Here is a 25,863-nt window from a genome sequence, read left to right as displayed (position 1 = left end):
ATTATAGGCAGGGCAGGCGGGGCTTCAGCCCCGGGGCCCCCACCACAAGAGCTTCTAAGGGGGCCCCCACCACATTCCTGCTGGCTGCTGCAATGGCACTCCATCTTCTCCCCACCTAAAAGTGAGTGTCCGTGGGGGCGGCATTATGTGCTCTGCTACCAGCAGCATCTACAAGTAGCGTGAACGCTGATGCTGCTGGTAGCGTGCAAAGGCTTGTGATGAGATCACAGGAGGTAAGGTGTCAGGGCCCCCGATCATGTGACCCCTGTCTCCTCCCCTCCTGTGACCTCATCACAGGTCCTGCGCACACAGCACTGAGCACTGAGAGCAGCCATGTATGTGGAGTGCGGCTCTGCGGGTGGAGGTAGGTGCTGGAGGCTCCATTATTCTCTATGTGGAGTGCGGGTGGAGGTCGGTGCTGGAGGCTCCATTATTCTCTATGTGGAGTGTGGCTCTGCGGGTGGAGGTCAGTGCTGGAGGCTCCATTATTCTCTATGTGGAGTGCGGCTCTGCGGGTGGAGGTCGGTGCCGGAGGCTCCATTATTCTCAATGTGGAGTGTGGCTCTGCGGGTGGAGGTCGGTGCTGGAGGCTCCATTATTCTCTATGTGGAGTGGGACTCTGCAGGTGGAGGTCGGTGCTGGAGGCTCCATTATTCTCTATGTGGAGTGGGGCTCTGCAGGTGGAGGTCGGTGCTGGAGGCTCCATTATTCTCTATGTGGAGTGCGGCTCTGCGGGTGGAGGTCGGTGCTGGAGGCCCCATTATTCTCTATGTAGAGTGCGGCTCTGCGGGTGGAGGTCGGTGCTGGAGGCCCCATTATTCTCTATGTAGAGTGTGGCTCTGCGGGTGGAGGTCGGTGCTGGAGGCCCCATTATTCTCTATGTGGAGTGGGGCTCTGCGGGTGGAGGTCGGTGCTGGAGGCTCCATTATTCTCTATGTGGAGTGCGGCTCTGCGGGTGGAGGTCGGTGCTGGAGGCCCCATTATTCTCTATGTAGAGTGTGGCTCTACGATTCGTGACCCCCGTCACGTGACGAGGGGGGCCCACAGAGTCTGAACTGCCACGGGCCCTGGCTACCCTTAATCCACCCCTGGGACCAGCCATAATGTTAAGTGTGTAACAGTACAGACACAGAGGGCTGATAGATGCATAAAGCATGTGGGAACATGATGCGGGGAACCTGGTTATGGTAAAACTTTTGACTGTGCCACACAGGGATAGTTAGGTTAATGTGTTGAGGCGGTAGGCCAGTCTGAATAAATGCGTTTTTAGGGCACGCTGAAAATTGTAGAGATGAGGGACTAGTCGTATTGACCTGGGAAGTGCATTCCAAAGAATTGGCGCAGCACGTGTATAGTTTTCGAGACGGGAGTGGGAGGTTCTGATTATTGAAAATGCTAACCTCAGGTCATCAGCAGAACGGAGGGCACGGGTAGGGTGGTTACTGACTGAAGAAAAGAAAAGGAAAAACACATGATTTGCAATAAAAATTAAAATTTTCATACATTTTGTGAAAAAGCTTTACTGATACTAAATGGTAAGCGGATATGTAGAAAGGATGTGAGTCAATCTATCCCACAAGTGCCTGCAGTAAAAATAGCACTAATGTGTTGTTTAAAGGCACGGATAACAGGTCTTCCTGTACAGCCTTTGTATGAAAATGCAGCCAATTATCCATAGTTAGAAATTATCCCGATTACACTTTTAGAAAAAACACATGGCTTGACATTAGGTTTCTCACAAAGAAAACAGTGTGGTAAAAAAAAAAAAAACGAGAGACGTTACCCCTTTCATTTAGTCACACACTGCATCTCAATCCTACTAAAATGATTTGTTTTGGAAAAAGTCTTAGTGGGGAGGGGGGGGGGGGGGGATGTTCAACAAATACAGCACTGCAGCTTACGGTAATCCTTCCAATGTAATCTTAAAGTCTACTCATATATATCCAGCTATAGTCATATCAAAAGATTCCTAAAGCGAACCTGTTAGCAGAATTTTGCTAAGTAAGCTACAGCCCTTATAGTATAGTGGAGAAAACTTTGCACTTAGAAGGTTGCAGTAAAAAAAAAAATGGATAACTCATTTAATAGGCAAACTGTATAAAATTAATGCTTCGATCTTACATTGAACCATTATTGAAAACTATAGTCTGAGGTGCGAGGATCTTCTGATAGCCAGTTGAGTGTCCAAGAGAAAGGTGTCAGGTTGGTATTGTTACACTGATTACAATAATACCTGGAGTGAAAAAAATCTGTCTTGTGGTTCTTGTGTAATCAGTGTTAGACGTTTTACGTTAATGATATGCCCTGCTCCCTGGCAGGACTGTAGCAGAGTCTGATCTTTCTGCTCTTAGCCAGAGAAACCAAGGAAAGACCTGCCCACAGGCCTCCACGAAGCACAAACTGCTATGATAAGGAATATGTCTGGGCTTCGGGGTGGCCTATGGGCAGGTCTTTCCTTGGTTTCTCTGGCTTAGAGCAGGAAGGTAAGACTCTGCCTTACAGTGCTATCCTGGAGCACAGGCATCTCATTAACTTAAAACTTCTAACAATGATTACACAAGAACCACAAGATGGATTTCTTCCCCCCAGGTATCATTTTAATCAGTGTAACACCAATATGACAATGTCTGTAGTTTACTTATCAAAATCCTGCTGACAGGTTCGCTTTAAAGAAGTACTCCCACCAACTTTTTATTGCAACTGTGTCAATGCATATGTACTGTAGGTGCATGGGTCGGCATGACAACCACAGGTCTCCAGGAGACCTTTATGGTTGTCATAGCCAGACTGCTATGAGCACCGCCCCGTGGTCGGAGCTTACAGCAAGTGAGCATTTCTGCTACACACAGGTGATCTGATAATCGCCTGTGTGTAGCAGAGGAGATATCAGTAGTGCAGCTTCTAGTCTCCCTTGAAGACTATTGTGCCATGCAAAGAGTAAAAAAAAAATAAAAAAGCTTAAAAAAAAGTTCAAATCACCCTCCTTCACCCCATTCAAAATAAAACAATTTTAAAAAATAACACATATTTGGTATCGCCGCATTCAGATTCGCCCAATCAATATAAAAAAAATTAACCTGATCGCTAAATGGCATGATGAGAAAAAAATTAAAAACATCACAATTACTTTTTTCGGTCACCACTACATTGCAATAAAATGCAGTAACGGGCAATCAAAAGATCGTATCTACACCAAAATGGTATCAGTAAGAACATCAGCTTGGCGCACAAAAAATAAGCCCAAGATCACAAAAAAATGGAGACGTTACAGGTGTCGTAAAATGGCGCTTTTTTTTCTTTAACCAAACTTTTGACATTTTTTTTTTCACCACTTCAATAAAAAAAGAACCTAGACATGTTTGGTGTCTGTGAACTCGTAATAGCAGAGAACTGTGTGCACTACTAAGGAAGGTGCCGTAGTAGGATCCCACACCTTAAAGTAACAAAAATAAATTAGGCACTCAAATTAAAGATTTATTTTTTTGTCTTTTAATGTAGTCAAGGCAAAACGCTTCGGCCGCATTTGGCCTTTATCAATTACAAACTATACAGGCGTGTTAGGGATTCGTGGGAATCCTGTGGATCTTAGTGAGGCACGTCTCAGTATGGTCACTTTCACAAGAGTATAGGGCGTTAAAAGAGGAAAATCCCCAATGGAGCTGACAAGCAGCGGATACTGTGTCTTTCTCCAGGCACGTGCACACATCCAGGTCCCCTGCCTTATTTACCATTGGGGATATTCCTCAAATGCGGCCGAAGCGTTTTGCCTTGACTACATTAAAAGACAAAAAAAAGACATCTTTAAGTTGAGTGCCTAGTTTATTTTGATACAGGAAAGATGTATATCTTTGTACCGTGTTAGCCAGTAGATAGAAAAATATTCAGGATTGAGAGTCCTCAGTAGTTGATACCTTTTAATGGCTAACTGAAAAGATGGTAACACATTGCAAGCTTTCGACACTACTCAGGTCTCTTCATCAGGCTAGACTAATACAAAATCTGAAGTCACATATTTATGCACAATACAGCCTAGAACAAATGCAATAGATAAGACAAGTGACGTGAAGCAGAACTATCAATATGGGAGAGGGAGAAACATAAATATAAACATTGGACCAGTTCATAGATAAGGAGTCCGGATGTTTTATGGTCCTCTGATTGGGGTCTAGTTCTGTGCTGTGATGCCCCCACAAGGTTTTAAAAGCAAATTCCTTAATTGATGTAAAAAGACATAAATCCATGCGACACATTCATTCCAGCACTGAGAGTGTCAAAGTTCGTCATAAATTTGTACTCCCAATCTCGTCTCTCTCTCTGAGAATTGAAGTTAACTTTCAATACCAGTAATACAAGTTGGTTTCTTGTCTGCCTGACCAGTCCATAAGAGCTGGTGATGACCTGATACCAGAGACTCCAAGAATAGGGACATTCTACATGCTTCCCAAAATCCACAAATCTGGAAATCCAGGAAGACCAATTATTTCATGTGTGGGCACCCTCACTGAGCAGGTATCTGGATGGGTAGAGGGTATTCTTAAACCACTGGTGAAGGATACATCCAGCTACATTCAGGACACAACTGACCTATTGAATAAACTAGCAGCAATAGGTCCTCTACCAGAAGGAACCATCCTGGCCACCATGGATGTGGAATCTTTGTACTCTAATATACCACATGAAGATGGTTTAAATGCCTGCAAATTCTTCATGGAAAACACAGGGACTGATGCTGATGCTGTGGTGAAACTTATAAAATTCATCCTCACCCACAATTACTTTGAATTTGACAACAGGATCTATCTACAGGAGACTGGCACAGCTATGGGAAGTAAAATGGCTCCACAGTATGCAAATCTTTTCATGGCCAAGCTTGAAAGCGACTTTTTGTCCTCGTGCCTCGTCAGGCCCCTGGCCTACTACCGCTTCATTGATGATATTTTAATCATCTGGACGGAGTCTGAGCAACAGCTAAAGACGTTCCACGAACAGTTTAATCAATTTCATCCCACCATCAATTTAACACTCAACTACTCCAGTACTGAGATTAATTTTTTGGACACCATCATTAAGCTAAAAAACAATGAAATAGAGACATCCCTGTATCAGAAGCCAATCGACCGTCCAACATACCTTAAATGGGACAGTTTCCATCCAAAACACAAAGAACTATTATCTATAGCCAAGCCATCAGATACAATCGTATATGTTCCAACCCCATGGATAGAGACAAACACCTTGGTCGCCTCAAAAAGACCTTTTTGAATCAGGGTTACCATCCAAGAACAATTGAAAACCAAATTACAAGAGCCACCAGAATGTCAAGGAATCACCTGCTACATTACAAAGCTAAAGAAGAAAATAACCGGGTGCCTCTAGTAGTCACCTACAACCCAAATCTGGAGGTGCTAAGGGGAGCTGCACGGAAATTACAACCTTTACTACAAAAAGATTCCCGATTAAAATCCATTTTTCCAGACCCCCCACTGCTGTGTTTTAGGCAGCCCCCTAATTTAAGAAGCATCATTGTCAGAAGCTCCCTGTCCTCTCCAACAGCTGCAGGAACATTTCCTTGCAACCAGAAAAAATGTAAAAACCTGTCCATTTATAATGACCACGGACAAGATAAAGATCCCCAACTCACATCAGGACTACAAGATCGCAGGTACTTTCACCTGCATTACATCTAATGTGGTGTACTTAATTATTTGTACTAAATGTCCAACTGGGGGTCTGTATGTGGGGGAGACTGGGCAAAAACTGAGAACAAGGATGAATGCTCATCGTCACACAAGAGAAAAAAGAATGGATCTACCTGTGGCAAAACATTTCTGTATCCCTGATCACAGCAACGTGGATATGAAATTACTGGTATTGAAAGGTAACTTCAATTTTCAGAGAGAGAGACGAGTTTGGGAGAAATTTATGACGAACTTTGACACTCTCAGTGCTGGAATGAATGTGTCGCATGGATTTATGTCTTTTTACATCAATTAAGGAATTTCCTTTTAAAACCGTGTGGGGGCATCACAACACAGAACTAGACCCCAATCAGAGGACCATAAAAGATCCGGACTCCTTATCTATGAACTGGTCCAATGTTTATATTTATGTTTCTCCCTCTCCCATATTGATAGTTCTGCTTCACGTCACTTGTCTTATCTATTGCATTTTTTCTAGGCTGTATTGTGCATAAATATGTGACTTCAGATTTTGTATTAGTCTAGCCTGATGAAGAGACCTGAGTAGTCTCGAAAGCTTGCAATGTGTTACCATCTTTTCAGTTAGCCATTAAAAGGTATCAACTACTGAGGACTCTCAATCCTGAATACTTTAGTTTATTTTGTGAACTCGTAATGACCTGAGAATCATAATCGCAGTTAAATTTAACTTTTAGAGAACATGGAAGAAAAAAAGAAAAACAGTGGAATTGCACTTTTTTTTGCAATTTCACTGCACTTGGAATTTTTTACCGTTTTCCAGTATAGGATACTTTAAAACCAATGGTCTTATTCAAAACTAAAACTTGCCCCACAAAAAACAAGCCCTCGCATGACCATATTGATGGAAAAGGAGCAAAAAAAACGAAAATGCAAAAATGAAAATACCTCTGGACGTAAAGGGGTTAATATGCTCACTGATTGCTGGTTTCCCATTTTCAGCACTGCTCCAGTCCTCTTCGGGGTCACGCGACATGATATTTTGACTTCCCAACTGACACTGGGGATAATGTGTGAGCCAGAAGGTGATTTTAGGCCAGGTGCACACATTCAGTATTTGCAAGCCAAAACTAGAAGTGGGTTGGAAATGCAGAAGTGGTGCACGTGCTTCTATTCTACTTTTGCACAGGCCCATTTCCCTTCTGTAATTTTTAAGACGTAAAAGATGAAAATATATATTTTTTTGCCTAAAACATAAAATGAAATGTGTCATCTTTAACTTTAGCCCTATTAGAGATCATTTCATCTTCAATTTGCTTAACTGTTCACAATAACAGTCATTTTGACCAGAGCTGCCCAAGCACTTGCATGTCACTGTATGGAACTGCCACAAATTTACCAAAACATGAAGATTTTTATTTTTTTTTCCATAGAATTAAAAAAGTAAAAGACAAAATGTCCTGAAAATTAATTACCCAAAACACTCACAACCACAAATATTTTTGTTGATAGACAATGGCTAATGATGCATATTTATACCCTTAGAATTACCAAAACCCTGGGGAGAATTAGGGTATGCGCACACGCTCAGTATTTGCAGCAGAAAAAGGTCAGAAGAAGCGCAGCCTAATACACATGCGGTTTTACCTCCTCACTAGTAGCACTGAGGGAATTTACATGCTGGAGACCTGACTCTGCAAGGAAATTGCAGAACGCCTTACAAATCACCATTTCTAACCACACTGTGAATGAGAGTTCAGATCATCCCATTTACTGCGGCGCAATAGATGGCGGAGACCGTCCTTTATAGCAGCGAAACTAGTGACCAACCTTGCTCCTCATAAATTGAGGCGATGAAGGTTTCCAGCACCAAACTACACATGTAGGATGGGATACTATGACAGTGCAGGCAGCACTTAGTGGTTATGAGTGGGTGTGCAGAATTTTCCATAAATCACAAAATATAGTGCGCAGCAGATCACAAGTCTCAGACTGATCCTTTCTTTCTTGTACAATAAGAAGTACATAAACCAATCTCGACAACATAACCTGAGTACACAAACCATAAAATCTTTACAGAAAGGGAACATTTGCCCTTGAGTGTCCTATGCATCAGTCTGAGCCTCTTCTCATGTAACCTCCAATTCCCCTTCAGTATAGCCCTTACACTTTAGCACCTAGAAAACTGAGCCGGAATCTTGGACAAAAAGATAAAATGGTCTCTCAGCTGTCACGGTGATGCACTCAGCACCAGGGGTGTTTCATGAGGCATCTGTTCCATGCAGATTATATAGAGCAGGGTATAAAGTTCATTCATTCATTCCTAATGTTACATCTAAAGGTACTGTCACACTTAGTGATGTACCAGTGATATGACGCAGTCAGGATCGCTGGTACATCGCTAAGTGGTCGCTAGTGAGCTGCCACACAGGCAGATCTCACCAGCGACATCGCTGGGGACGGGGGTCGCTACTTACCTGTCACACTAGGCGATCCTGCGTCCTCCCGCCCGGCTCCACGCTCGTCGCTCGTCTCTCCACAGGAAGCGCCGCAGGAAGCTGACGACGAGAAGCAGTCCAGGACGTTCTCGCGCGATCAGCGATAACCAGCGGGGGAGCGGGTCGTAGGTAAGTATCAGACACAGAGATATCGCCAGCAATATCGCTATAACGTCACAAGTTATAGCTATATTGCTAGCGATATCGCTTAGTGTGACAGGCCCTTTACACCTCATTTTCCCAGGCTCTATACATCAATAGATTAAAACCGCTGCCTGCAATTAGTAGAACTAAGGTTTAATGTATTCCATCAATGCATGATGTGATTGCACTATTAGGGTATGTGCACACGCTGCGGATTTAGGTGCAGATTTGGCCGCGCGGATTTTGTAAAATCCGCAGGTAAATCTGCAGGTCAAAAGACCTGCGGTTTATCTGCGGATTATCCTGCGGTTTTGCCCTGTGGTTTCACCATCTCCACAATGGAGGAGATGGCAAACCGCTGCAGAATCCGCAGAAAGAATTGACATGTCAATTCTTTCTGCGGTTTCAAAACCGCGGAAAAAGCCGCACCGTCTGCACTGCGGTTTTTGATTCCCATAGGGAATAATGGTACTGTACACCGCAGCAAAATCCGCAGCGTGTGCACACAGCCTAAGGCAAGGGCTTCACCAAAATTAGCAACCAGCAAGAAAAAGAATGCAAACTCTTTTTTTCGCCCCGTAGTGAAATCTTAAACTTGCAGCAAGATCTTACCTTTTTATGTTTTACTGCATCCACCCAAGGAAAAAAAAAAAAAAAAAAAAAGGATAATGGAGTTACTGTATCACCACTTTTGAAAACCATAACTTTTTCACTTACATTTTTTTGGTTAATGTAACCAAAAGGAAACATGTCTTTTGCAGAGCTAAATTATCTTCTTGAAGCACGTGACATTTATTAGCTCACCTTTAGTACATGTTTTTGGTCTCAGTCAAGAGGTAACAGGAAAAGATAGTGAATTTGCTACATTAACTGTTTTTGTTTTTTTTTTTTTTTACAATATAATCTATATTATGTGGCATGTCTTATCAACAGTTTTAACCCCTTCACACACACACCCCCACCCAGTTTTCACCTTTAGGACCAAGCCAATTTTTTTTCAATTCTGACCTGGGTGACATTTGGCAATAACTCTGGAACGCTTCAACATATTCCAGCGAATTTTGCTTTGGGACACGTTGAACTTTACGTTAGTGGTAAATTTTGGTCGATAAGATTTGCGTTTATTTATGGAAATAGTGAAAATATTTTAACTTTTTTTTAACATTTTGCAATTTTCAAACTTTTAATTTTTATGCCCTTAAACCAGAGTTATACCACACAAGATAGTTAAACATTTACAACATGTCTACTTTACTCACATAAGCATCATTTTTTAAACAAATTTTTAATCTAACAAAAATTTCTAAAAACTATCAGAAATGTGTAATTTTTTCCAGCAAAAACTTTTTATTTTTTAAGGACCACATCCCATTTGAAGAGACTTTGATGGGCTTAAGTGACAGAAAATACCTCAAAGTTACATCATTTTAAAAACTACTGTACACTCCTCAAAGTGTTCTAAACCACATTCAAGTCTTTAATTTTATCTGGAGGACTTCATCTAGGAGTGTAGTGAGCCTTTTTAAACTTCAAGTGATTCACAAAATTGTATAACATTAAGCTGAGTAAATGGAAAAATTACCATTTTTATTACTAAAATGTTGCTTTTGCCCCAAGTTTTAAATTTTCAAAAAGGGATAACAGGAGAAAATGAACAGTACAATTTTTTTACACAATTTCTCCTGAATCAGCCAATATCCCACATGTGGTCAACAATTACTTTTGAGTCACAGTGCAAAGCTCAGAGGGGCCTTATTGGAGTTCAGATTTTTGTGGAATGGTTTGAGGGTACCAAGTCACATTGGCAAAGCCCCTGAAAAGGCAGAACCCCTCCATAATGACCTCATTTTAGAAACTACAACCCCCAATGGATTCCTCTAGGGGTGCAGTGAGCAAGATAACACTACATGCACCAAGTTTTACATTTTTTTTTTTTTATAAAGGGCCAATGGGAAAAAATAGACCTTTCAATTTGTTGTGCAATTTCTCCTGAGTGTGTAAGAAACCCGGAATATAATTGGGAAATACTTTTCATGCACAGTGGAAAGTTCAGAAGGGAAGGAGTGCCATATTATAGTGTAGATTTTGTTGTTATGCTTTGTGACTGCCATGACCCAATGGAAGTGCAAAAGACGTCCCAAAAGAGCAGACGTCCCCCATAAGTAACCTTATTTCCCAAACTACAGCTCTCAATAAATTCATCTAAGGGTGCAGGCATCATATTGACACCACAGGTGGGTCACAGAATGGTATACCATTGGGCAGTGAAAAAAAAATTGACATTTTTACCATAAAAATGTTCTTTTAGACCCACATTTTATATTTTCACATGGGGAAATAGACTCTTAGAGAACAAATTATCGTAGAATAGTTTGCAATCTCCATATACAGAGCTCTTAAGTGCCAAAAAGGCAGAATCCCCTTTCTAGTGACCCCATTTTTGATAGTACACCCCTGTAGGAATTTATTTACAGGTGTGATGATTTTGACTCCAAGGGTGTTTTCCAGAAAAAGCAGCAGTGGATGTTGCCGAGTGAAAATTGTAAATTTGCCAGTGTAGTTCCTAGTGCATTGTAGTGCCCAGTTCATTGCAGTGCCCATACCTTATGCCCAGTTCATGCTTCTGGAAAAACAGACCTCATCACTACAAAAATACCAAACATGTGAACGCTTAATGTTAAGGCACAGAAGGGAGGGGAGCATTTGAATTTCAGAGAGCAGAATAAACTGGATTTCCTTTGGAAGAAAAGAGCCAGGATTTCCATATAAATTTCTGAATGAAAAAACTAAGATGAAAACCCTGAGGGATCCATTCACTATAATGAGGCAGCAGAGTTACTCTGGACTCCATCTGGCCTCTGTTCAGCAGTGTCCTTTTTTAAAACTATGGCCGACCACGAGGTAGCAGAGTTACACTGGACGCCATCTGGCTTCTGTTCAGCGATGTCCTTTTTTAATACTGTGGCCAACCACACTTTTATGCACATTTAAAAAGACTGACACCACCAGATCATAGACCTGATGGCGTCGACAGTGTCTCCACCTGTCTTATAGGGAATCTTCTACTGGTGGTTCCATCTGAATCACGTATTTCAGATATTTATCCTGCGCTCAGCACAGAGCGCAGGATAAAAGTGAGCCAAGCCTTACTGCAACCATTGTGAGTCAGAAGGAATAAATCAACAGCAGGTGAAGCATTGGTTTCATTTCTTTTTTACAGCGTTTCTCATACATATAAGTAATGAGATGACTATTCTTTAGGTCGGTGCAATTATACTGATACCAAATTTAGATTTTTTTAGGCTACTATCACAGAAAAAAAAAAAAAAAAAAAAAACTTTTTGCATCATCATATTTTTTGAGAGCTATCTTTCTATATTTCTGCAGACAGTCATGCTAGGGCTTCTTTTTTAGAGGACGAGTTGACATTTTTATTGATATCATTTTCGGTCAATTTTTTTTATTGCTTTCTATTACAATTATTGAGAGGCAGAATAAAAAAAAAACAAAAAAAAAAGCAATTACAGATTTTTTTTATGCTGTTCACCATATGGTAAAAATGATAAGGCAGCTTTATTCTTTGGGTCAGTGCGATTACAGCAAACCACATTTACATACCATATTTTGCGGACTATAAGGCTGTGTGCACACGCTGCGGATTAGGTGCGGATTCTGTAAAATCCGCAGGTGAAACCGCAGGTCAAAAGACCTGCGGTTTTACCTGCGGATTGCTCTGCGGTTTTGTCCTGCGGTTTTTCATCTCCTCAATTTCCGCACCGTCTGCACTGCGGTTTTTGATTCCCATAGAGAATCATGGTACTGTACACCGCAGCAAAAACTGCTGCGGGTCCGCAGCGGCCAAAACCGCTGCGGAACCGCAGCAAAATCCGCAGTGTGTGCACACAGCCTAATATGCACTTTTTTCCCAAAATTTTTTTTGGGAAAATGGGGTTGTGTCTTATAGTCGGAATATGCTTACAAGTAGTGTAGCGGGAGCAGGATTCTGTGGCGGTCCAACGCTGAAGGGACGATGATCACACTCCCAATCCCAGGCTGGTGTGGCAGGTTCTGCAGTGCTCTGTTGTGTGGGGGGGCTGCACCGGCATTTTATGAAAGTCCACAGGCCCGGCACATCCATTGCTGCGATGCGGTGGCCTCCGGGAAAATGGCCGCCAGGGGCGGCGCATGCTCAGATTAAGATCTCGGCAACGAGATCTTGTCCCGAAATTTCGGGAGACTAGATCTTGTCCCGAGATCTCGTCTCCCAAGATTCTGGGACGAGATATCAATCTGAGAATGCGCCGCCGGAGGCCATTTTGCCGGAGGCCACCGCATTGCAGCAATGGATGTGTGGGGTCTCCGGCTTTTCACAAAATGCCGGTGCAGCCCCCGCAACACAGAGCACCGCCGAACCTGCCACACCAGCCTAGGATGGGATTTCCCAGAGGCAACCGCATCACAGCAATGGATGTGCGGGGTCTCTGGGCTTTTAGAAAATGCCGGCGAAGCCCCCGCACCTTTAGCACCACTGAACCTGCCGCATCAGTCTGGGATGGGAGTCATATCTCCAGACCACCGAACACCCCCTGTGACCCCGCTCCACCAGTACTGTCGATCCCACCTGGTAAGCTGAATTTGTACTGTAAGACGGACCCCCATTTGACACTTTTTTTTCCTATTTTCCTTCTGAAAATGTTGGGTGCGTCTTATAGTCCAAAAAAAAAAACCAGTAGTTAATATTTTGTTGCTTTTACACAATAAGAACTATTTTACACAAGAAGAATTGGTTTTGCACAGCTATCTTCTGAAAGTTATAGCTTTTTTATTTCTCCGCTGATGGAGCTGTAGGGTGGCTTATTTTTTGCAGGACAAGATGGCGTTTTCAGTTATTTTTATTTACATTTTATTTTTTTATTGCATTTTATTCCACTCTGTTCAGCAGTATGATGAGAAAAACATTTTTTTTCCAGTTTCTTTTTTTTTTTTTTTTTTTTACTGTGTTCACTGAAGGGGTTAACTAGTGTGATAGTTGTATAGGTCGGGTCATTCCAGGCGCGGTGATTCCAAATGTGTACTTTTTTGGATTTACATAAATCCTTATTTATTGGTACAATATTTTCATTTTGTTATTTATTTTGTGATATTTTTCAAAATATTTTTACATTTTTTTTTCTTTTTTACTTAGTCCCTCAAAAGGACATTACTGTGATCACTGGTATAATACAGTATAAGGCTAAGTGCAGACGTACTTTTTAGCCCTGCGAATTTTTCCGCTCAGAATTTAAGAAATCCGCAGGTCAAATGACCTGCAATTTTCCTGCAGATTTCTTCCTTTTTTCTTGCGGTTTTCTTGCAGTTTTTGTGCAGTTTTCCCCTGCGGATTTGGAGAATGGAGCAGGTGGGAAACCGCAAAAAAGAAGTGACATGCTGCATATTTTAAACCACAAGAAAACCGCGTGGAAAAATCTCCAGCGTCTGCACAGCGGTTTTGTTTTCCAATTGACTAACATGCTACTGTACATCACAATGCAGATATGCAGCGTTTCTGTGCGGTAAAATCGACTGCGGATCCGCTGGATATCTGCATCGTGTGCACATGGCCTTTCAGGTATAGAAAGGGGTGGGAGGACCAGTGGAAGTTTGGGTTCTGGCAAATTTCAGGTACCAGAACTGTCCTTGAACTTGAGCCAGAATCCTAATGAAAACAATGGAGACCCAAACAATCTCTCAACATTGCAACGGACTTCCGAGAGAAGTCAGTGTTTGGCACCAGACACTAACTGTCCTGTACGAACCCAGAACTTAAGGTCAGGTTCGTTCATCTCTACTCTTAGACCATGCGCTCAGCATGGTCTAACAGGCTTGCTGTAGCTGGATGACCCGGATGTCATCATGGTGTTGTGAGGGCACCGATTGGGAAAGGGAGCCTCCCAAATGCTGAAATCGCCATCATGACCCATGTATGACCTTTTCCTGGCATTATAACTCACAGTTTGAAAAAAAAACAAACTGACAGACAGTTTTTTTATGCTGAAGAATCAATCATAAAAAAAAAAAAAACATTAAAAAATACACAAACACTCGTACAAAACTGTAGTTGAAACTTTCAGGTCATGCTGACTATACAAAATAGTCCTTGTGTAACGGGAAAATCTGTACATACAAGCTAGATCAATATTATAGGGCAAGACTCTGCAGATCTGAAGTGATTCACAATAAAGGCTCTCTGCACAACCATGTACAAAACAGGATATGGAATGACTACAAAGGAGGAATAGGTTTCATCAAGTACTTGAGGGTAACATACTGCTTTACCTTCCCTTTTTATATTGCTCATTAATGGGAATCAAAGGTTTTTCCAATATTTTCTTTTAATAAAGGAAGAACAAGAATATGTGTCTGTCTTTCGTCAAAATGCAAAGTCAAAGTCACCCACTAAAATGCATTTGTATTTTTTACCTGCAGATTTTCCACATCTAATGCAAGACTATGGGGAAATCTGCATATAAAACTGCGCAAGAGTAATTGACATGTTGCGCACTTTAAACACACACCGCAGGTCAGGTCATACAGAGTTAAAAAAAAAAAAAAAAATCACTGGGCATAATGTTTCTATAAATCCCAACCCTTTACCTAGAACTGTAAGTTGCTGCGTTTTTTAGATGAAACCCCACCCCAACCAAAAAAAAAAAATGGGAGTCATTTCACAAATTTTCATGAATTCTATGTAAATGCATTAAAATGAGGTTATCTCCATTTCTATGACCATAAAGGAACAGAATATTACCATATCGCTAAGTCATTACCTCTAGTTTTTTTAAATAGGCGGTGCGGGGCAATGAAATTAATGAAATACACAATATACGGTTGCAAGGTTAAATTTGCAGGAACCTTCCACACATTTATCAGGAATTTTTATGACAAACTATCATTACATGGGCCACAGTACATAAATAACTACATTTATTGTAATTTCCAGTTGGCCGCTTTCTCTAGACCTGCCGTTTGCAGTGTAGCTCTGGAGCGTCTCTCTTGATTTTCCAGCAGTAGTCTCCTAGCATTGTCAGGCTCCATTTCCCTCCATACCTTTTCTCAATGGCAGCAATGTCCGGATGGAATCTCTCACCGTGTTCATCACTGACGGCTCCACAGTGCTCTGGGAAGACGTCAAGGTTGGAATGGAGAAAGTGAATTTTCAGTAACATGTGCACATGAGCAGCTCATCCACCAGCTCTTTGTAATTGGACCCATGCTTGTTTCCCTAAAATCCTGAGCAAACACTCTGAGGCTAAGTGCACACGTAGCAGAAATTTTCTGCTGAAAAACAGGACTCCCTTTCCAGAAACCGCGCGTTTTTACCGCGATTTTTGCGCGTTTTTTTCCGCGCAATTTCTAAAGCCAGAAACACGGAAAAAACGCTAAATTAATGAGCATGCTGCGTTTTTTTACCGCGATGCGTTTTTTTCACGGTAACAAACGCATCAATGTGCACAAAAAGTGCAAAATGCATAGAAATGAATGGGAAGCTTCTTTTTCGCGCTGATTTTTTGGCAAATCCGTGGGAAAAACCGCGAAAAAAACGCTGTGCTAGAACTAGAGCTTATCAATTTTATCTGTCATTTGAACTGGCTACTTTTGTTCAATTTACAGTTTTGTTGAACAGTAATATTTTTATTACGTAGTTTTTCTTTTTCGCTTACCATTTCACCCCACTTAGATTTTTTTCATTCCACTTTTCAGTATGATATATGGCAAAAAGAATGGTAGAATTAAAAACTACAATTTGTCTAGCAAAAGGAAAAAAAAAATTATACTTTTGGAAGAGGGGCAAGTAAAAACATATGCGCAAAAAAACAAAAAGTAGTTTGGTCGCTAAGGGGTTAAATGCCCCTAATATTCAGAAATTACACAGCAGTGTTTTAGTGTCACACTGAATAATATGTACAGACCAGTGTATGCTAACAAACCTCTAGGGGGAAAGAAAGAGGATTTTATTTATTTATTGTACTCACTTATATACCACCAGTAATTCCACAGCGCTTTACAGACATTATTGGCACTGTCCCCGATGGGGCTCACAAGCTACATTCCTTATCAGTAGGTCTTTAGAATTTAAACTTATTGAGCAAAGGATATGGGCACAGTAATAATAGCATACCACTGTGAAACAACCGCAACATAGTATGTCTGCCCTAGGGCTAGAGGACTATGTCTCCAATGGCTCATCAATTTCAAAAGGAAACAATTACCGTACTTTTATAGGAAATTACACAATCATGTACTTTGTCTTAGAAGCTGCATTTTAATATTTTTCAGATTTCCCTCAAGTTTGGAAAAAAAAATGTTCAATTTATTTGGGTACACAAGGTCTTTGAAGGGTTACTAAACAAGACAGTATTTAAAGGATAAAAATTAGAAAACACATTCGGGTTTGTGGTCCTAAAGAAGAAAAAGCAGTTGTGTGCACAATTCTATAGTGTGGACACTGTAGAGCTGAAGAGTATACACCTTTGTATAAGGGCTCATTTAGAGGTCAGTGATTTGTCTTGTAAGGAAAAAAAACAGTCTGAGTTTTATCATTTTTTTGTCAGAGTTTGATCAATATCAAAAAAAAATATATATCAAACAGTCTGTAAAAAATGGACAGCACACAGATAGCATTTAAAGGGAATCTGTCACCCTATTTTTCGCCTATCAGCTGCTGGCACCGACATCAGGAGCTTATCTACAGCATTCTGTAATGCTGTAGATAAGCCCCCAATGTAACCTGAAAGAAAAATGAGTTATATTATACTCATCCAGGGGCAGTCCGGGTCCGGCTTTGGTCCGACGGGTGTTACGGTCCCCTCCGGCGCCTTCCATCTTCTAACGGTGACGTCCTCGTTTTTGCTGCCTGTCCCGGCGCCTGCGCACTGTAGGACTCTGCTCTGCCCAGGAGCAGCGACGGGAAGTCGCAATACAGAATGCTGTAGATAAGCTCCTGATGTCGGCGCCGGCAGCTCATAGTCCAAAAATGGGGTGACAGATTCCCTTTAAGTGATGTCCATATTTTTCCCAGATTCATAGACTTGCATTGGAGACTTTGATCTGACACTTAGGCTGGAGTCACACACAACCATTAAAAAATCGGTCCCATTTTAACGGTACGAAATCGCACAAAGAATTCTTGGCCACATAGTCTGTCATCCCATTTTCCGGCAAGGAACCAATTTTAATCGCATCTAAGCATCAAATTGACATCCAATGCCAATGCCTGATGCCCTATCCTGTAGACCTGGAGAAGTTGTGCGATTTAATCGCAAGTCACACGTTTGGTGCCTTTTCCATGCGTTTTTTTATCGCATCCATAGACTTGCATTGGGGAATCCGATCCGAAAATCAGTGACAATCGCAGCATGCTGCGATTGTCTCGGTCCGAGGATCGGATGCGATAAAAAACCGCATGATGGGAGCAGCACCATAGAATAACATGGGTTCGAATGCAATGCGATTTTTTATCGCATTGCATTCGACCGTTTTAATCGCTAGTGTGACTCCGGCCTCAGATCCATATCGGACAAATCTCCATCTGAGTGTGGACCACTCAGAGTGGAAAAAAAATGAACCTGTGAACCATCCCATAGACTATCATAGGTACAAGTGCTATCCATTAAGAACACGGACAGCAATCATACGAGAAAAACTGATGACTGAACACGCAATGTTTTTTTTCAGGTGGATGAACACACCAAGTTATTTCAAGCAGATGCCTTTTTTTCCCCTGAAGTTTTTTTTTCAGACACTTTAACAATATTTGGCCGCCATCAAGGAGTTTTTAAGAACTTTCCTGCATTTATAGGATGTCAGTCTAAGTGGAGATTTTAACTCCTAATCAACAAGGCTGTGTTCACACACAGCGTTTTTTTTAAAGTTTTTCCCACGGATTTACCAAAAAATCCGCTAAAAAAAACGCTTAAAAGAAGCTTCCCATTCATTTTAATGCATTTTGCACTTTTTGTGCATATTGATGCGTTTTTTACCGCAAAAAAAAACGCTTTGTGGTAAAAAAACGCAGCATGTTCATTAATTTTGCGGTAACCTCCGCATTTCTGGCTATTTTCTATGTGTCTGGGGACGTGCAAAAAAAAACGCACGATTTTTGGGAAGGAGTCCTGTTTTTATGCAGAAATTTTCTGCATACGTGTGCACATAGCCTAAGGCTATGTGCACACGTAGTGGAAGTCTCGTGGAAATTACCGCGAGAATTCCGGATTCCATTCAGCGGGAAAATCGCATTTAAATTCCCGCGATTTTCCCACGGAAAAACTAGCGTTTTGCAAGCGTAATTAGCTTGCAGAATGCTAGCGTTTTCCAAGCGATCTGTAGCATCGCTTGGAGAACTGATTGACAGGTTGGTCACACTCGTCAAACATAGTGTTTGACGAGTGCGACCAACTTTTTACTACTGATGCTGCCTATGCAGCATCAGTAGTAAAAGATAGGGTGTAAAAAATAATTAAAAAAGTTAAAAAATATTGTTATTCTTACCTTCCGGCGTCCCGCGCAGCCTTCCCGCCTCTCTCCACGCTCCCGGTCCCAGGAATCCTTTGCGAGAATGACCATGAGACATCACGCTCCCGCGACGTCATCGCGAATGACCGCGAGACGTCGCGCTCCCGCGACGTCATCGCAGTCATTCTCGCAAAGGATTACTGGGACCGGGAGCGTGGAGAGAGGTGGGAAGACTTTGCGGGACGCCGGAAGGTAAGAATAAACAATATTTTTTATTTTAATTCTATTTTTTACAGGGATATGGTACCCACAGCCCAGAGGACAGTCTACCCTCCTCCGGGTCGTGGGTACCATCCGCAAATGTTCTGCTTACTTTTCGCATGGTGTGCACAGCCACATGCGGAAAGTAAGCAGAACAATGCATTCCTATGGGTGAGGGATCGCCGCGATTCCGCTAAATTAATGAGCATGCTGCGTTTTTTACCGCAAAGCGATTACACCACGGAAAAAACCGCAGCATTAGCACAGCATTGCGGAATCCCATAGGAATGCATGGGATGCTTATTTTTTGCGTTTTCGCTGCAAAATCGCGCGTTTAAAAACGCCGTGAAAAAAACGCGAAGTGTGAACGTAGCCTAAAGAAACCATTAGGAGTTTTCAAGCAAAGACGCTGGCAATATTCCTAGGCATTTATTGAACCTTCACATTGACTTCTACTATAAAGAATAGAGCATCTCTAGAGTAAAAAAAAAAAAAAACACACCTGAAGAATGTTCAGCTCTCTACTTTTAACAGCTTTGGGCCTTTGGTATCCTGAAGTCGTTAAAGGGAATCTGTCACCAGAAAGAAATACGTAGAGTAAGACAGGAGGGGGGAGAGGAGAATAAGCCCCGCCCATTGGACCGGACAGAGGAGATTTACTTACACCGCAGGAGAGCTAAAAACGGTATTTATACATCAAAGGTGGGGAGTCAGGGGGTTTCAACAGTGCAGCTATAATGCTTATGTGACACTAAACTGAAGGATATCTTTACATCATATCACAAAAAATGGGTGACAGATTCCCTTAATGGGTGACAGAATCTGTCAGCAGGATCAACCTTTCTAGGACTTACATGCTCATGTAGACAGCTTAGAAAGTAGAATAAAATGCTACCTTGAGATCTGCAATCCGATGTCTTATTATGCCTGAGAAATCCACATTTTTCTTAATACATTAATGAGCTATTAAGATCTATGGGCTGGACATAAATCTCCTTGAGACTCTGCCTCCAGAGCTTATTTTAAATGAAAGGTGGAGTTACCAGTGTGAGACATGTAGATCAGTAGCGCAGACTGTCAGTCATTACTGGTAGCGACCCCTTTTATTAAAAATAAGCCATGGAGACAAATTCCAAAGAAAATTTATGTCCAGCCCATAGATATAAACAGCTCATTTATGTATTTAACAAAAATATGAAGTTCTCAGGAATAAGCAGATAGAAGATCTCAAGGTATCATTTTATTCCACTTTCTATGACCTACATGCCTAGCTAGATGGCTTAGGAGGGTTGATCCCACTTCCCTTCAAAAGTTTTTCAAAAGACAGAACATATGAACAGAAAGTCTTTGTAACATAGAAACGCATATGTTAATTCTTTCGATAATTTAGTTACCGCATTTTCAGTCTGTTTTCGGAATGGAATTCTCCTGAAAAAGATGTCTAGTGCACATACTCATATAGTGAAAAGTAATAAGAACCAAAATCTACAAGCAATATATAGAAAGCTTAAAAAAAAAATCTACACAAAAGAGTACCTAGGACACTCTACAGAGGAGGATAATGAAGAAATCCTGGAGGAAAGGAGGATTTGCTGCAACCAATGTGTTAATTACAGATAAACATGTCTAATAGTACTCAGCGAAATTCAAATACAATCACACCCAGACATACCCATGTATACACACATATTCACTCCTCCACTCCCATGTATACACACATACACACTCATCCACTCCTCCACTACCAATAAGAAGAGTTTAACCCCATTAGCTAATAATTTAGGGGGTGCCTGGGTCTAGTAAGCTGACTCATGCCAGTGACTAAACCTTCTCAAATTTATTTGTGCATTTCCTGGACAAGTAAATACTTTGCAGAATGGCAAATATGTGCTAACCAGATTAAGCCTGTGAGATAACAGTAGAATATCAGTTGACTTTGACATCATTAAGGTATTTTCAGATAATTTAAACTTTATTGTTCAGAATGTCATCTTAAAAAAAAAAAATAAAAAATAAAAAAAAAAAAAAATCCCACCTATAAGGCCACATTCATGTGCGACACTTCCTAGTGCTGTAAGGATAACCGCCCCCTCCACCCCCAGTCCCCTCGAACAGTACACAGACACAGTCATTGATTCATACAAACATCAATTTTAAAAACAGATTTGAGTCTCCGACTAGCGAGACTACAAAACATGTCCTATTCTCATTCAATTTGCAGATCAGCCATTAAAAAGTCTATGAGAATCCATTAAACAAGGGATTATTTATTTAATTATATAGCACGATTAATTCCATGGAGCTGTACATGAGAAGGGGGTTACATACAAAGTCATAGATATCATTAACAGTAAACAAATTTACAATGAGACTGGTACAGAGGGGAGAGGACCCTGTCCTTGCGGACTTACATTCTACGGGATAGTGGGGAAAAGACAGAAGGTCGTGGGTGTATTATCTCTGGTGGTAATGAGGCGGCAGCTCGGGCGGTGGTGAGGCGGCAGAATGGTTAATGCAGGCTGTAAGCTTTCCTGAAAAGATGGGTTTTCAGGTTCCGTTTGAAGGATCCAAGGGTGGTGGATAATTGGATGTGTTGAGGCATGAAATTCCAGAGGATAGGGGATATTCCAGAGAAATCTTGAAGGCGGTTGTGTGAGGAACGAATAAGTGTGGAGGAGAGTAGGAAGTCTTGGGAGGATTGAAGATTATGTGAGGGAAGATATTGGGAGATTAGTTCAGAGATATAGGGAGGGGATAGGTTGTGGATGGCTTTGTAGGTCAGTGTTAGTAGTTTGAACTGGATTCGTTGATGATGGGAGCCAGTGGAGGGATTTGCAGAGGGGAAAGAGGTGGATTATTCGGGCAACAGAGTTGAGGACAGACTCGAGTGGTGCAAGAGAGTTAGCAGGGAGGCCACAGAGGAGAGTGTTGCAGTAGTCAAGGCAGGAGATGATGAGGGCATGTACAAAAGTTTTAGTAGATTGAGGGCTAAGGAAGGGACGGATTCTGGAATTATTTTTGAGTTGGAGGCGAAAGGAGGTGGCAAGAGTTTGGACGTGTGGTTTGAAGGACAGGGCAGAGTCGAGAGTTACTCTGAGGCAGTGGATTTCAGGTGCAGGAGAGAGGGTGATGCCGTTTACCACAATAGATAGATCGGGTAGGGAAGATACGTGAGATGGAGGAAAGATAATGAGATCAGTTTTGTCTACATTGAGTTTTAGGAAGCGTCAGGTGTTAAAGGAGGATATGGCTGATAGACACTCTGGGATTCTGGACAGCAGAGAGGTGACATCTGGGCCAGAGAGGTAGATCCGAGTATCGTCTGCATACAGGTGGTACTGGAAGCCATGGGACTTTATGAGTTGTCCTAGGCCAAGAGTATAGATGGAAAAAAGTAGGGGCCCCAGGACAGCACCTTGGGGGACTCCAACAGAGTGAGGACGGGATGAGGAGGTAGTGTGGGAGTGGGAAACTCTGAAAGTGCAGTCAAAAAGGTATGAGGAAATCCAGGACAGGGCAAGGTCTTTGATGCCAAGGGAAGAAAGAATCTGTAGCAGTAGGCAGTGGTCAACTGTGTCAAAGGCAGAGGACAGGTCGAGAAGGAGGAGGATGGAGAACTGTCTGTTAGCTTTGGCTGTAAGTCATTAGTAATTTTGGTAAGGGCAGTTTCAGTGGAGTGGTGGGGGCGGAAGCCAGATTGCAGGATGTCAAGGAGGGAGGTTAGATGAGAGGTGGGAGGAAAGTTGAGCATGGACATGCTGTTCAAGTAGTTTGGAAGCAAACAGGAGCAGTGATATGGGGCGATAGCTGGGCATAGCAGTTGGGTCAAGGTTTGATTTTTTGAGGATGGGTGTTATTGTGGCATGTTTGAAGGCAGAGGGGAAGGTACAAGACGATAGGGATAGGTTGAAGAGATGGGTTAGGGCTGGAATGATCATGTTAGTGAGGTTGGGGAGCAGGTGGGAAGGGATGGGGTCAAGTGCACAGGTGGTGAGGTGTGATTTGGAAAGGAGATGAGTAAAGCTCTCCTTCAGTGATGTTGGAGAGGGAGGTTTTTAGGGAAGGGCAGAGGTCTGGTATGTGGAGTGGTTGGGGTGGTAGAACTGTAAAGGTTTGCCTTGTTTGGGATGAAAAATTGAAGACATCATTTTTACCTCCATTTTCCATATGTAATTCATAAAATCATAGAATGGTAGAGTTGGAAGGGACCTCCTGGGTCATCTGGTCCAATCCCCTGCTCAACGCAGGATTCACTAAATCATCCCATTCGTTCAGTTTTCACTGATCTATTGTTAAAAGTCAATGGGTAAAAGAAAAAAAATGCAGACAATTCACGTCTTTTAATGAAAATTAAAAAAAAAAAAAAAAAAAAGCAAAAAAAGAGGCAACACAGACAAAAAAAAAAAAAAAAAGAAAAGACTAAATTTTACTAAGATGTACGAATAGATATGGATGTGTGAATATTGCCAAAAGCTGATGATCTGGAGAGATAAATGTATGCCCCCATGTCATTCAGCAAAGAATGCACAAATAATAGTATATCCTTTACTTGCCAAATACCTCAAAATGTAAGCTCACAATTGCAACACATATCCACCAACTGGTAGCTGAATTTACAGCACCAAAACATATGAGCATCAAACTAAAGAATAAAAATTATCAAATTTTTATTAGTTACCATTAAAAATTATTTGCATATATGAAGGTATATAGGTTGGTAACCTTGTAGTGATTGAAGGGGAGTGCATAGAGGGTTATGAATGCCTGTTTTCCTGGTTTGCATTCCCCATGTGGTAGCATTTGGTCAGTGAGTTTACCCAGCAATGCGCAACTGGGTGTTTTTTATGCAGGTTCATAACCTTTCTGATTTTTGGCTGTACGCCAGGTCACTTGCCAAAGTTGCCATGCAGCAAGATATAGTTTTTGTGGAGTCAATCTGTTACTTTTTTTGTTCCTGTACGCTTTCATATATGCAATTAATTTTTAATGGTAACTAATAAAAATTTGATAATTTTTATTCTTTGGATTGATGCTCATATGTTTTGGTGCTGTAAATTCAGCTACCAGTTGGTGAATACAAATAATAGTATACCTGTTACATCACGGTGCTGACTATAGAGAAAATGGCATCAGATTTGCAACTATTTTTAGAAAAGTTAGGAAGTAACCTACATCCACTGTGAAAATAGCCTGATCTTTGATGAACTCTTGATACTAGTGAGAACAATGGCTCTCTTTTACCCAGATATAATAGCCTCAAGGAAACGTTAGATGATGATTAACCGACTTTCATTAGGTCAAGAAGAAAGCACCAGCCGAAGGGGTGGGTGTCAGGATGTCAGAGCCAATAAATTCTAATTTCCACTTCTTCAGTCTTTAGCTCACACATGGAGGGTCATTATTTGGGCCAATTCTGAAGATCATACAATTTTATGTCCCTCATGATCTATATGGTATATTATGTGGTATATTATCCTCTTAGCTTGTCAAATTACATTTATAAATCAGTTAACATCCAAATTAAAATTGAAACAAAAAATAATTTTCAGATATGTATTGATACTAAAATAAACACCCCTCAGAGATGCCTTCTATTTCTTAGGTCTTCCCAATATACAGTGGGTACGGAAAGTATTCAGCTCCCTTTAAATTTTTCACGCTTTGTTTCATTGCAGCCATTTGGTAAATTCAAAAAAGTTTATTTTTTTCTCATTAATGTACACTCTGTACCCCATCTTGACTGAAAAAAAGCCATAAATGTAGACATTTTTGCAAATTTATTACAAGAGAAAAACTAAAATATCAGATGGTCATAAGTATTCAGACCCTTTGCTCAGTATTGAGTACAAGCACCCTTTTGAGCTAGTACAGCCATGAGTCTTCTTGGGAATGATGCAACAAGTTTTTCACACCTGGATTTGGGGATCCTCTGCCATTCTTCCTTGCAGATCCTCTCCAGTTCTGTCAAGTTGGATGGTGAACGTTGGTAGACAGCCATTTTCAGAATTCTCCAGAGATGCTCAATCGGGTTTTGGTCAGGGCACTGGCTGGGCCAGTCAAGAATGGTCACAGAGTTGTTCTGAAGCCACTCCTTTGTTTTTTTGGCTGAGTGCTTAGGGTCATTGTCTTGTTGGAAGGTGAACCTTCAGCCAAGTTTGAGGTCCAGAGCACTCTCTGGAAGAGGTTTTCATTCAGGATAGCTCTGTAATTGGCCGCATTCATGTTTTCTTCAATGGCAACCAGTCGCCCTGTCCCTGCAGCTGAAAAACACCCCCCATAGCATGATGCTGCCACCAACATGTTTCACTGTTGGGATTGTATTGGGCAGGTGATGAGCAGTGGCTGGTTTTCTCCACACATACCGCTTAGAATTATCACCAAAAAGTTCTATCTTCGTCTCATCAGACCACAGAATCGTATTTCTCATAGTCTGGGAGTCCTTCATGGTTTTTTTTTTATCAAACTATGCAGGCTTTCATATATCTTGCACTGAGAAGAGGCTTCCGTCGGGCCACTCTGCATAAAAGGCCCGACTGGTGGAAGGCTGCATTGATAGTTGACTTTGTGGAACTTTCTCCCATCTCCCTACTGCATCTGTGGAGCTCAGCCACAGTGATCTTGGTGTTCTTCTTTACCTCTCTCACCAAGGCTCTTCTCCCACGATTGCTCAGTTTGGCTGGACAGCCAGGTCTAGGAATATTTCTGGTGGTCCCAAACTTCTTCCATTTAAGGATTATAGAGGCCACTGTGCTCTTAGGAACCTTGAGTACTGCAGAAATTCTTTGGTAACCTTGGCCAGATCTATGCCTTGC

General features: G+C 41.6%; 1 protein-coding gene across 3 annotated transcripts in view; it reads right to left on the bottom strand.

The window, feature by feature from the left end:
• Positions 1-25,863, bottom strand: part of FGD6 (FYVE, RhoGEF and PH domain containing 6) — a 212,273-nt gene that overhangs the window by 165,530 nt on the left and 20,880 nt on the right. The window contains exons 1-2 of one of the 3 annotated variants that reach the window (XM_073573218.1): positions 19,554-19,612; positions 15,386-15,455 (exon numbers count right to left, since the gene is read on the bottom strand). The exons of the other annotated variants lie outside the window; for them this stretch is intronic. Of the exons in view, the coding sequence (XP_073429319.1) occupies positions 15,386-15,434 (49 nt within the window). The 5' untranslated portion in view covers positions 15,435-15,455; positions 19,554-19,612. Of the gene's footprint in view, positions 1-15,385; positions 15,456-19,553; positions 19,613-25,863 lie in introns of those variants that run through there. 3 annotated transcript variants of the gene reach the window in all.

This window comes from Dendrobates tinctorius, unplaced genomic scaffold (assembly GCF_039654945.1).
Source record: "Dendrobates tinctorius isolate UK_male_01 unplaced genomic scaffold, ASM3965494v1 ptg000035l, whole genome shotgun sequence".
Lineage (NCBI taxonomy): Eukaryota > Metazoa > Chordata > Amphibia > Anura > Dendrobatidae > Dendrobates > Dendrobates tinctorius.
The sequence above is the reverse complement of the archived record's forward strand: the minus strand, read 5'-3'. Positions and strand labels throughout refer to the sequence as shown.